Raw genomic sequence first — 12,639 nt, forward strand, 5'->3', positions numbered from 1 at the left:
TTTTAATTTATCCATCTTTGTTGTCTTAATACTGTCTTAACATCTGCCTATTATCTTATGAAGATGATGACAGGGTAATTTGTTGTGTAGTCTAACAGAGGAGAACCGGGCAGGCTGTCAGCACTTCTAGCAGAATCAACAGATATTTTTCCCTTTTTTGACCCTTTTTACTGCTGGATCTTGATCTGGATCTAGTTTTAATTCTTTTGCACACACGTTAAAATGCACATTTTAACCCTGAAGATCACTTGAAACCTCCAAAGCATTTCTGATAGTAGAGACCCTGTAAAATAAAATGGTGGTAGTAGCAATTTTCATGTCACATGATATGTGTGGTATTGTTTTTCCGCTCTGTATTTTCATTAAAAAATACATTCAAGATTATTTTAGTGCACATACAAAAAAAAATACCCATTTTTTTTTTGTAAAATACAAAAGATGAGGTTGCACAGAGTAGATAGATACCAAATATGTTGAGCCTGAAAACTGCTTGTGCCCGTGAATTGATAAATAACTACTTTACCCAGATTTGTCCATAGGTGATGCCATAAAAGCATTTATATCTTATCAACTTAGAGTCAACCGTGATCGATGGCCCTTAAATTATTGATCTCACTCTGGTGTGTGCGGTGATACATAATATATGAGGAGCATTCCTAATTTTCAGTTTAGGATGCACATGTGCACCTGATGCACGTTTGCACTCTTGTAGGTGGCTTTTAAAATTAAATATTTTAGGGTTCACAGACTGCTCAATCAGCTTCTTCTCCGGCAAGAGCAACCGGAGATTGACAGCTCTAAACTCAGAGGTGTTTAAACCTGAGTGCTTCTGCGTTGATACTACCCAGGGAAGGTAACAAATGGATGTTTTCTGATCTCCCACTGCTCTCTATCCTGACAGCCACCATGGAGGTCTCAGGCATCCAGGGGGGACTGGTAAGCCACAGACATATGGGGAGGGGAGGGTGGTAGGCATCTCATAGTACATGTAGAAGTGATCGGGCCTGAATCATTTCTACTAGAAAGCTGGCAGCCGGTAACTAAAAGATAAGTAAAGTCCCATCTGCTAATAAACAGCAACCAGTCTGTTTACAAGGCACTCAGTTTCTCAGTTATTCTGCAAGGGAAATGAGGATAGAATAATTTACAAGCTCTTTAAAGCTTATCTTAACTTAGAACTGTGTTGCAAGTGTTCCTGTAATGTCAAAAATGTGATCACTTTTTTTTTTTTTTTCCCAATTAAATCACATCAACTAGGTCTGTCAACACAACAGACACTCTTTTCTATGCATTCCTATGTTGGACTACAAGCATACATGCCAAAACATCATGCACTGGTATATTCATGTACAGCTGCTGCTGAACATGCACCTGTCCCCTAGAAGTTCATACAAAGATCTTAGTGCATATGCACAGGTCATGGGGATAATCAGCACCGTGTGGGAAAAGTGTATGTATGTTAATGGATATGGGCTGAAAGTGCACACCCTCAGGTTTCATTTGAGGGTATGTACATCCAAATTGGAGGAAGGGTTTAGGAATTGCAGCTCTTAAGATAAGCCATCCCCCCTTTTTCACGGGACCAAAAGTAATTGGACAATTGAATCAAAAGCTGTTTCATGGCCAGGTGTGGGCTACTCCTTCATTATTTCTTCATCATTTAAGCAGGTAAAAGGTCTGAAGTTGTTTCTAAGTGTGGTATTTGCATTTGAAGTCTATTGCTGTGAACTGACATCATGTGTTAAAACGAGCTGTCCATGCAAGTGAAGCAGGCCATTGTAAGGCTTTAAAAACTAAACAAATCCATCAGAGAGATAGCAGCAACATTATGAGTGGCCAAATCAACAGTCTGGTACATTCTGGGGAAAGAAGAATGCACTGGTGAGCTCAGCAACATAAAAAGGCATGGACGTCCACAGAAGACAACAGTGGTGGATGATCGCATGATCCTCTCTGTGGTAAAGAAAAACCCATTCACAATCAAGAGAAGACTTCATGAGAGCAAATACAGAGGGTTCACCTCAAGGTGCAAACCATTCACAAACATGAAGAATAGAAAATCCAGATTAGACTTTGCCAAAAAGCATCTGAAAAAGCCAGACCAGTTCTGGAACATGGATGAAACTAAGATTAATACTGTACCAGAATGACGGGAAGAAAAAAGTGTGGAGAAGGCTTGGAACAGCTCATGATCCAAAGCACACAACGCTATCTGTTAAACGTGGTGGAGGCAGTGTGATAGCATGGGCATGCATGGCTTCCAGTGGCACTGGGTCATTGGTGTTTATTGATAAGACACAAGCAGCTGGATGCATTCTGCAGTGTTTAGAGATATACTGTCAGCCCAGATTCAGCCAAATGCAGCAAAGTTGATTGGACGGCACTTCACCGTACAAATGGACAATGATCCAAAACACACTGCAAAAGCAACCCAGGAGCTTTTGAAGAAAAAGAAGTGGAATATTCTGCAATGGCTGAGTCAATCACCTGATCTCAACCCAATTGAGCGTGCATTTCACTTGCTGAAGGCAAAACTAAAGGCAGAAAGATCCACAAACAAAGAACTGAAGACAGCTGCAGTTAGAGCCTGGCAAAGCAGAAAGGAGGAAACCCAGTCTTTGGTAATGTCCATGAGTTCCAGACTTCAGGCAGTCATTGCCAGTAAAGGATTCTCAACAAAATATTAAAAATGAACATTTTATTTATGATCCTATTCAATTGTCCAATTACTTTTGATCCCTTGAAAAAGGGGGGATGGCTACTCTTAAGAGCTGTAATTCCTAAACTCTTCCTCCGATTTGGATGTACATACCCTCAAATTAAAGTGTGCACTTTCAACCCATATACATTATATAACTATGGCTTGAATATGTTTTGGCAACTACATGAAAAAAACTAAAATTGTGCCTGTGTCCAAATATATGTGGACCTAACTGTTTATATTTGTATTAAAAAATACTGTGAAAGTGCCGGCATGTTTCACATTGAAAGCAGAAGCGATGTAACATTCTTTTGCTTCCACTGTGTGATGAGACACCTAGCTAACAGGTGGGAAGCCTCACTGTCTTCATTCACTGTGTGCACTGCTAGTCATGTTACATCACTTCCGGTTTTGACGCTAAACATGCCTTCATTTTCACACCTGCAAACCATATTGGTTTTTCTATTTTTTTTTATGTGTGTATATATATATATATATATATATATATATACAGTTGTGTTCAAAATAATAGCAGTCAGACATCACTAACCTGATCAATCACTGTTTTTGGTAGAATTGATATTTCTACATGGCAAATAATTTACTAGCAGGTGTAGTAGAGTAATAGAAATCCAACAGACCCAACAGTCATGACATGCATGCTGCTGATTCTGTGTAATTGAATCACTAATTGAAAGGGGCATGTTCAAAATAATAGCAGTGTGGAGTTCTATTAGTGAGGTCATTCATTCTTTGAAAAACAGGTGGCAATTATTGCCCTTATTGAAGGAAGGAAGGCAGCAAATGTTGTACATGCTGGTTACAGTGCATTTCTCTCTGAAATTCTGAGGAAAATGGGTTGTTCCAGACATTGTTCAGAAGAACAGCGTACCTTGATTAAGAAGTTGATTGGAGAGGAGCAAACATATAAAGAAGTGCAGAAAATGATAGGCTGCTCAGCTAAAATGATCGCCAATGCTTTAAAATGGCAACCAAAACCTGAAAGACGTGGAAGAAAGCAAAAAACTACCATTCGAATAGATAGAAGAATAGCCAAAATGGCGCAGACTCAGCCAACAATCAGCTCCAGGAAGATCAAAGATGGTGTAAAGTTCCCTGTGAGTACTGTTACAATTAGAAGACGCCTATGTGAAGCCAAGCTATCTGCAAGAAGCCCCCGCAAAGTCCCACTGTTGAAAAAAAGACGTGCTGAAGAGGTTACAATTTCCCAAAGAGCACATTGACTGGCCTAAAGAGAAATGGCGCAACATTTTGTGGACTGATGAAAGTAAGATTGTTCTTTTTGGGTCTAGTGGCCGGCGACAGTTTGTCAGACGACCCCCAAACACTGAATTCAAGCCACAGTACACTGTGAAGACAGTGAAGCATGGTTGCCCAAGCATCATGATATGGGGATGTTTCTCATACTACGGTGTTGGGCCTATTTATCGCATACCAGGGATCATGGATCAGTTTGAATACATCAGAATACTTGAAGAGGTCATGCTGCCTTATGCTGAAGAGGACATGCCCTTGAAATGGGTGTTCCAACAAGACAACGACCCCAAACACACCAGTAAACGTGCAACATCTGGGTTCCAGACCAACAAGATTGACGTTATGGAGTGGCCAGCCCAATCCCCGGATCTTAATCCAATAGAATACTTGTGGGATGACATCAAAAATGCAGTTTGTGAGGCAAAACCGAGAAATAGAGAAGAACTGTGGAATGTAGTCCAATCATCCTGGGCTGGAATACCTGTTCACAGGGGCCAGAAGTTGGGTGACTCCATGCAACACAGATGTACAGCAGTTCTCAGAAACAGTGCTTACACAACTCAATATTAAGTGATTCAAAGGAAAGCAAAATCTTCGAACATTTTTCAGTTTAAATAGTGAATGTTTGAGTTTGTAAATAAGAATACAAACACTGCTAATTTTTTGAACAGTCTTAATATTCACTTTTCTTCAATTGTTGTAGAGGAACAACACAAATTTGATATTTTTTTTCATGTTTTGATTCGGAATAGAATGTGTCGTGTTCCCAATGCATTTGTGTGTATGGAAATAAAAGCTATTAGAAGGATTTTGAGCTTTATTCACTTTTTTCAACACACTGCTATTATTTTGAACACAACTGTACATGCACAGTGAAGGAAATAAGTATTTGATCCCCTGCTGATTTTGAATGTTTGCCCACTCACAAAGAAATGATCAGTCTAAGAATCTAATGATAGGTGTATTGTAACGCTGAGAGACAGAATAGCACCATAAAATTCACAAGAAATGCATGTCTAACAAATTATGCACTGATTTGCATGTTCATGAGGGAAATAAGTATTTAATCCCCTTCACAAAACATGACTTAGTACTTGGTGGCAAATGCCTTGTTGGCAATCAGAGGTCAGATTTTTCTTGTAGTTGGCCACCAGGTTTGCACACATCTCAGGAGGGATTTTGGCCCACTCCTCTTGGCAGATCCTCTTCAAGTCAATAAGGTTTGGTAGCTGACATTTGACAACTCGAACTTACAGCTCCCTCCACAGATTTTCAGTCAGATTAAGGTCTGGAGACTGGCTTGGCCACTCTAGGACCTTAATGTGCTTTTTCTTGAGTCACTCCTTTGTTGCCTTGGCCGTGTGTTTTGAGTCATTGTCATGCTGGAACGCCCATCCATGACCCATTTTCAATGCCCTGGCTGAGGGAAGAAGGTTCTCACCCAAGATTTGACGATACCTTGCCCCCTCCATCATCCCTTTGATGAGGTGCAGTTGTCCTGTCCCCTTAGCAGAAAAACACCCCCAAAGCAGAATGTTTCCACCACCATGTTTGACAGTTGGGATGGTGTTCTTGGGGTCATAGGAAGCATTCCTCCTCCTCCAAACACGGCGAGTTGAGTTGATGCCAAAGAGCTCGATTTTGGTCTCATCTGGCCACAACACTTTCAACCAGTCCTCCTCTGTATCATTCAGATGTTCAGTGGCAAACTTCAGACGGGCCTGGACATGTGCTTTCTTGAGCAGAGGGACCTTGCGGGCACTGCAGGATTTCAATCCTTATCGGCGTAGTGTGTTACCAATTGTTTTCTTAGTGACTGTGGTCCCAGCTGCCTGGAGATCATTGACAAGATCCTCTCATGTAGTTCTGGGATGATTCTTCACTGTTCTCATGATCATTGACACTCCACGAGGTGAGATCTTGCATGGTGCACCAGACATAGAGAGACTGACAGTTTTTTTGTGTTTCTTCCATTTGCGAACGATTGCACCTACTGTTGTCACCTTCTCACCAAGCTGCTTGGCGATAGTTTGGTAGCCCAGTCCAGCCTTGTGTTGGTCTACAATCTTCTCCCTGACATCAATGGACAGCTCTTTGGTCTTTACCATGGTGGAGAGTTTGGAATCTGATTGCTCCTGTGGACAGGTGTCTTTTATACTTGTAGCAAAATGAGATTAGCAGCACTCCCTTTAAGAGACTGCTTCTAATCTCAGCTTGTTACCTGTATGAAATACCTGGTAGCCAGAAATCCAGCTGAATGATAGGGGATCAAATACTTATTTCCCTCATGAACATGCAGATCAGTGCATAATTTGTTAGACATGCATTTCTTTTGAATTTTTTGGTGCTATTCTGTCTCAATGTTACAATACACCTACCATTCGATTTTAAGACCGATCATTTCTCTTCTGGGAAGGCCGTCCACAAGGTTTAGGAGGGTGTCTATGGGAAGGTTTGACCATTCTTCCAGAAGTGCATTTGTGAAGTCAGGCACTGATGTCGGACGAGAAGGCCTGGCTCACAGTCTGTGCTCTAATTCATCCCAAAGGTATTCTATCGGGTTGAGGTCAGGTTCTGTGCAGGCCAGTTAAGTTCCTCCACCCCAAACTCGCTCATCCATGTTTTTATGGGCCTTGCTTTGCGCACTGGTGTGCAGTCATGTTGGAACAGGAAGGGGCTATCCCCAAAGTTGGGAGCTAGAATTTGTCCAAAATGTTTTGGTATGCTGACGCCTTAAGAGTTCCCTTCACTGGAACTAAGGGGCCAAGCCCAACCCCTGAAAAACAACCCAACACCATAATCCCCCCTCCACCAAACTTTACACTTGGCACAATGCAGTCAGGCAAGAACCATTTTCCTGGTAACTGACAGAGAAGCGTGATTCCTCACTCCAGAGAACACGTCTCCACTGCTGTAGAGTCCAGTGGTGGCATGCTTTACACCACTGCATCCAACGCTTTGCATTGCACTTGGCGATGTAAGGCTTAGTTGTAGCTGCTCAGCCATGGAAACCCATTTCATGAAGCTCTCTATGCACTGTTGCTAATCTGAAGGCCAAACAAAGTTTGGAGGTCTTTAGCTATTGACTCTGCAGACAGTTGGTGACTTTTGCACACTGTGTGCTTCAGCATGTGCTAACCCCACTCTGTCATTTTACGTGGCCTACCACTTCATGGCTGAGTTGCTGCTGTTCCCGGTTGCTTCCACTAACAGTTGACCGTGGAATATTTAGTAGCCAGGAAATGTCACGGATGGACTTACTGCCCAGGTGGCAACCTATCACGCTACCACGCTTGTATTCACTGAGCTCCTGAGAGCGACCCATTCTTTCACAAATGTTTGTAGAAGCAGTCTGCATGCCTAGGTGCTTGATTATATACACCTGTGGCCATGGAGGTGATTGGAACATCTGAATCCAATAATTTGGGCGAGTATTCCAATACTTTTGGCAATTTAATGTGTGTATATATAAATTTTTTTTTTTTTTTTATAGAAAAAAAAAGCAATTCTGTTTTTACAGTGCTCTACAAAACTGTTCTTTTGTGTCGGAGTTTAGTTCTCTTTTAATTTGTTTCCTTTATTTTTACTCCTTTTTACTAGCTTTTGAACAAAATAACTAGAATGACTGCGTGTCTTATGATCTGTTCAGTTGTACTATAAATGGCATTTTATTGTTTTCCTAGCGCTCCAGGAAAGATGGAGCCAACAGATGGGAAGTCAGTGAGTGATACTTCAAGCACAACTTTTACATGTAGGCTGTGCAAGTATGAAACCCAAGATGAGACTGAAGTTCAGAAACACTTTATTTCCAAACAGCATTTGGAGGTCATTAGGCATCTCTACATCTTCCTGCCAAAACAGAGCGTGGATTTTTTACAGGTAAGAAACAAATTCTGCCTTGAAAAAGTATTCATACCCTTTTGAATTTTCCACATTTTGTCATGTTACAACCAATAATGTACCGTATTTGCCGGCGTATAAGACGACCCCCTACTTTTCCTGTTAAAATATAGGGTTTTGAGCTATACTCGCCGTATAAGACTACCCCTCTTCCAACGCACACCAAATAAAAAAACATCAGATTTGATTTCAATGTGGTATGCTATTTCAGTATGGTATTCCAATGATGGGACACTATTCCTCCCACTGACACCAATGATGAGGCACTACTCCTCCCACTGACACCAATGATGGGGCACTATTTCATCCACTGACACCAATGATGGGGCACTATTCCTCCCACTGATACCAATGATGGGACACTATTCCTCCCACTGACACCAATGATGGTGCCCCATCATTAGTGTCAGTGTGTGAGGAATAGTGTCCCATCATTAGTGTCAGTGGGAGGAATAGTGCCCCATCATTAGTCAGTGGGAGGAATAGTGCCCCATCATTGGTGTCAGTGGGAAGAATTGTGCCCCATCATTGGTGTCAGTGGGAGGAATAGTGTCCCATCATTAGTGTCAGTGGGAGGAATAGTGCTCCATCATTGGTGTCAGTGGGAGGAATAGCACCCCATCATTGGTGTCAGTGGGGAGAATAGTGCCCCATCATTGGTGTCAGTGGGAGGAATAGTGTCCCATCATTAGTGTCAGTGGGAGGAATAGTGTCCCATCATTAGTGTCAGTGGGAGGAATAGTGCCCCATCATTGGTGTCAGTGGGAAGAATTGTGCCCCATCATTGGTGTCAGTGGGAGGAATAGTGTCCCATCATTAGTGTCAGTGGGAGGAATAGTGCCCCATCATTAGTCAGTGGGAGGAATAGTGCCCCATCATTGGTGTCAGTGGGAAGAATTGTGCCCCATCATTGGTGTCAGTGGGAGGAATAGTGTCCCATCATTAGTGTCAGTGGGAGGAATAGTGCTCCATCATTGGTGTCAGTGGGAGGAATAGCACCCCATCATTGGTGTCAGTGGGGAGAATAGTGCCCCATCATTGGTGTCAGTGGGAGGAATAGTGTCCCATCATTAGTGTCAGTGGGAGGAATAGTGTCCCATCATTAGTGTCAGTGGGAGGAATAGTGCCCCATCATTGGTGTCAGTGGGAGGATTAGTGCCCCATCATTGGTGTCAGTGGGAGGAATAGTGCCCCATCATTGGTGTCAGTGGGAGGAATAGTGCCCCATCATTGGTGTCAGTGGGGAGAATGGTGCCCCACCATTGGTGTCAGTGGGGAGGAGGAATAGTGCCCCATCGTTGGTGTCAGTGGGGGAGGAACAGTGCCTCATCGTTGGTGTCAGTGTGGAGGAGGAATAGTGCCCCATCATTGGTGTCAGTGGGGGAGGAACAGTGCCTCATCGTTGGTGTCAGTGTGGAGGAGGAATAGTGCCCCATCATTGGTGTCAGTGGGGGAGGAACAGTGCCTCATCGTTGGTGTCAGTGTGGAGAAGGAATAGTGCCCCATCGTTAGTGTCAGTGGGGAAGAGGAGTGGCTGCTCCTTCTTTTAGTTCGGCCGCTCGATTTTCACGGGGCCGCTCGGCTCCGCCTCCTCGCCGGTGATTGGTCGCCTGTGTGCCTTTCCAGTGCTGGCGCCCAATCACCGGTGAGGAGGCGGAGCCGAGCGACCATCGAGCAGCCGAACTGAAAGAAGGAGCAGCCGCGCTTCCTGGACCGGATCGTCGTGGGACCGGAGCCGGGTAAGGTACAGCAGCCCCTCTGCCCACCCCTGTACTTGGTGTCCGTTGGAGGAGGACGGGGGGCGGCGCCGCCCCTCGAAAAAGTGCCGCCCTGACACCGGCTCGCCGTATACCGGCGTATAAGACGACCCCCGACTTTTCAGAAGATTTTCATGGGTTGAAAAGTTGTCTTATACGCCGGAAAATACGGTAAATGTATTTTATTGGGATTTTATGTGATAGACCAACACAAAGTAGCACATAATTGTGAAGTGGAAGGAAAATGATAAATGGTTTTCAAAATTTTTTACAAATATCTGAAAAGTGTGGTGTGCATTTGTATTCAGTCCCCTTTACTCGGATACCCCTAACTAAAATCTATTGGAACCAATTGCCTTTAGAAGTCACCTAATTAATAAATAGAGTCCACCTGTGTAATTTAATCTCAGTATAAATACAGCTGTTCTATGAAGCCCTCAGAGGTTTGTTAGAGAACATTAATGAACAAATAGCATCATGAATGCCAAGGAATACCCCCAACAGGTCAGGGATAAAGTTGGGGAGACGATTAAAGCAGGGTTAGCTTATAAAAAAAATATCCCAAGCTTTAAACATCTCACAGAGCACTGTTCAATCTATCATCCGAAAATGGAAAGAGTATGGCACAACTGAAAACCTACCAAGACATAGCCGTCCGCCTAAACTGACAGGCCGGGCAAGGAGATCATTAATCAGAGAAGCAGCCAAGAAGCCCATGGTAACTCTGGAGGAGTTGTAGAGATCCACAGCTCAGGTGGGAGAATTTGTCCACAGGACAACTATTAATCGTGCACTCCACAAATATGGACTTTATGGAAGAGTGGCAAGAAGAAAGTCATTGTTGAAAGAAAGCCATAAGAAGTCCTGTTTGCAGTTTGTGAGAAGCCACGTCGGGGACACAGCAAACATGTGGAAGAAGGTGCTCTGGTCAGATGAGATCAAAAATGAACTTTTTGGTGTAAAGCAAAATGCTATGTGTGGCAGAAAACTAACACTGCACACCACCCTGAACACACCATGCCCACCGTGAAACATGGTGGTGGCAGTATTATGTTGTGGGGATGCTTATCTTCAGCAGGGACAGGGAAGCTGGTCGAAGTTAATGATAAGATGGATGGAGCCAAATACAGGGCAATCTTAGAAGAAAACCTGTTAGAGTCTGCAAAAGACTTGAGACTGGGGCGGAAGTTCCCCTTCCAGCAGGACAACGGCCCTAAACATACAGCCAGAGCTACAATAGAATAGTTTAGATCAAAGCATATTCATATGTTAGAATGGCCCAGTCAAAGTCCAGACCTAAATCCAATTGAGAATCTGTGGCAAGACTTGAAAATTGCTGTTCACAGATTCTCTCCATCCAATCTGACAGAGCTTGAGCTATTTTACAGAGAAGAATGGGCAAAAATGTCCCTCTCTAGATGTGCAAAGCTGGTAGACACATCCCCAAAAAGACTTGCAGCTGTAATGGCAGTGAAAGGTGGTTCTACAAAGTATTGACTGAGTATTGGGGCTGAAATACAAATGCACGCCACACTTTTCAGATATTTATTTGTAAAAAATGTTGAAAACTATTTTTCATTTTCCTTCCACTTCACAATTATGTGCCACTTTGTGTTTGTCTATCACATAAAATCCCAATAAAATACATTTATGTTTTTGGTTGTAGCATGAGAAAATGTGGAAATTTCAAGGGGTATGAATACTATTTCAAAGCACTGTACAGTGTAATAGCGACAGTTACATGTATTTCTAATGAGCAGATATTAATTACTGCTTTTACTTGGGTTATATGGCTAAATGTTGTTCAGTGTATTTTATTTCTACGGTCAAAGTGCTTGTTAATGAAGTATTTTTTTTTCCACTACTAGAGGTATCTTAATTTTGAGAAAAACAAAGTGTCCCAAGAGAGGAAGAGGGAGAATCTACAAGCTAAGAGAGACGTCTTTGAAGGTATGGCTTTTCAACATTAATGACTGTTCACTTCATCTTCGATATTTGCTTTGACGTGTTTTATTCCTCTCCACTAGTTTTTGCTATACTGTACGAGTTATGGTCCTATGCTCTTCCACATTGAACTTTTCTGGAGGTGCTGCCATGTTCACTTTGAACCTGAAAAAGAAAGATAAGTTAAAATCATAAGTAGTTGATTTTTGCAGCACCATTAAATATTGACAAATTGGCCAGTACACCCTGCAGTTTACAGCTTCCTAGCTCATTTTGTTCTGAGTAAGGCTCAATACTTATCAGCACCCCCTCGTATACATTGTATCTGGAGCAGTAACTTATGAAATTGGTTCAGGAAACCGGAAACACATTAAAATAAATGAGATTTTAGCAAAAAAAAACAAAAACACTTTATTAGCAGGGTGGTGGCAGGATAGGAGTCTCTCTTATAGATTTTTATTGTTGTCTATGTCCCTTGATTTCCCTCATTTCTTGTCAACATTGTCACCAGGACAGAAAGTCAGGGGAGATCTTTCCAATGGAACTCAGGAACAATTGATTTGGTTTACAACACCCCTACTCTGTTTGTTTGTTTTTTTTTTATATGTACATAGTTTTTATTTAAGATCTTTGAGAGCCATTCACAATATTGTGTTGTGGATGCATGAACATCTGCTACAGTGCATCAGGAAAAAAGGTCATGCACCATTTTTGGTTTTGTTGGTAGCCCATCCATTTTTGATGAGTTGCCCTAATGCAACGCAAGTTAGCAAACTGCATTACACATGGCAATACCCCCCCCCCCCCCAATGGTGTGAATCAACAAGTGATATCTGGCTCCTAAAATCAAGATGTGGCATGGCTACAATAGTTGTACATTCACACAGGCTATCCCAACGTCAGTCTATCATGAATGCTGCTGCCAGAGACATCAAATTTACCAACCATTAAGTATCCATTGTTCCTCTCTGCTAATCCATCCAGTGGCTTCCGTTTGCTTAGCAGCTGAGCCCTGTCTTTGCCGCCCATCCGTATACTGACATTACAGCCTGACAGGAC

At 42.6% G+C, this 12,639-nt stretch overlaps 1 protein-coding gene across 3 annotated transcripts in view; it reads left to right on the plus strand.

Moving 5' to 3' along the window:
• Positions 1–12,639, plus strand: part of LOC149436937 (uncharacterized) — a 62,161-nt gene that overhangs the window by 24,121 nt on the left and 25,401 nt on the right. For all 3 annotated transcript variants that reach the window (XR_016308248.1, XM_089661272.1, XM_089661273.1), the window contains exons 10-11: positions 7,663–7,858; positions 11,505–11,586. Coding sequence is in view for 2 of the 3 variants with exons in the window: in XM_089661272.1 (XP_089517398.1) it covers positions 7,663–7,858; positions 11,505–11,586 (278 nt within the window). In the remaining variant the exon portion in view is untranslated. The remainder of the gene's footprint in view (positions 1–7,662; positions 7,859–11,504; positions 11,587–12,639) is intronic.

Source organism: Staurois parvus, unplaced genomic scaffold (assembly GCF_062004578.1).
Source record: "Staurois parvus isolate SC_StPar_1 unplaced genomic scaffold, SC_StPar_1.0 ptg001328l, whole genome shotgun sequence".
Taxonomy (NCBI): Eukaryota; Metazoa; Chordata; class Amphibia; order Anura; family Ranidae; genus Staurois; species Staurois parvus.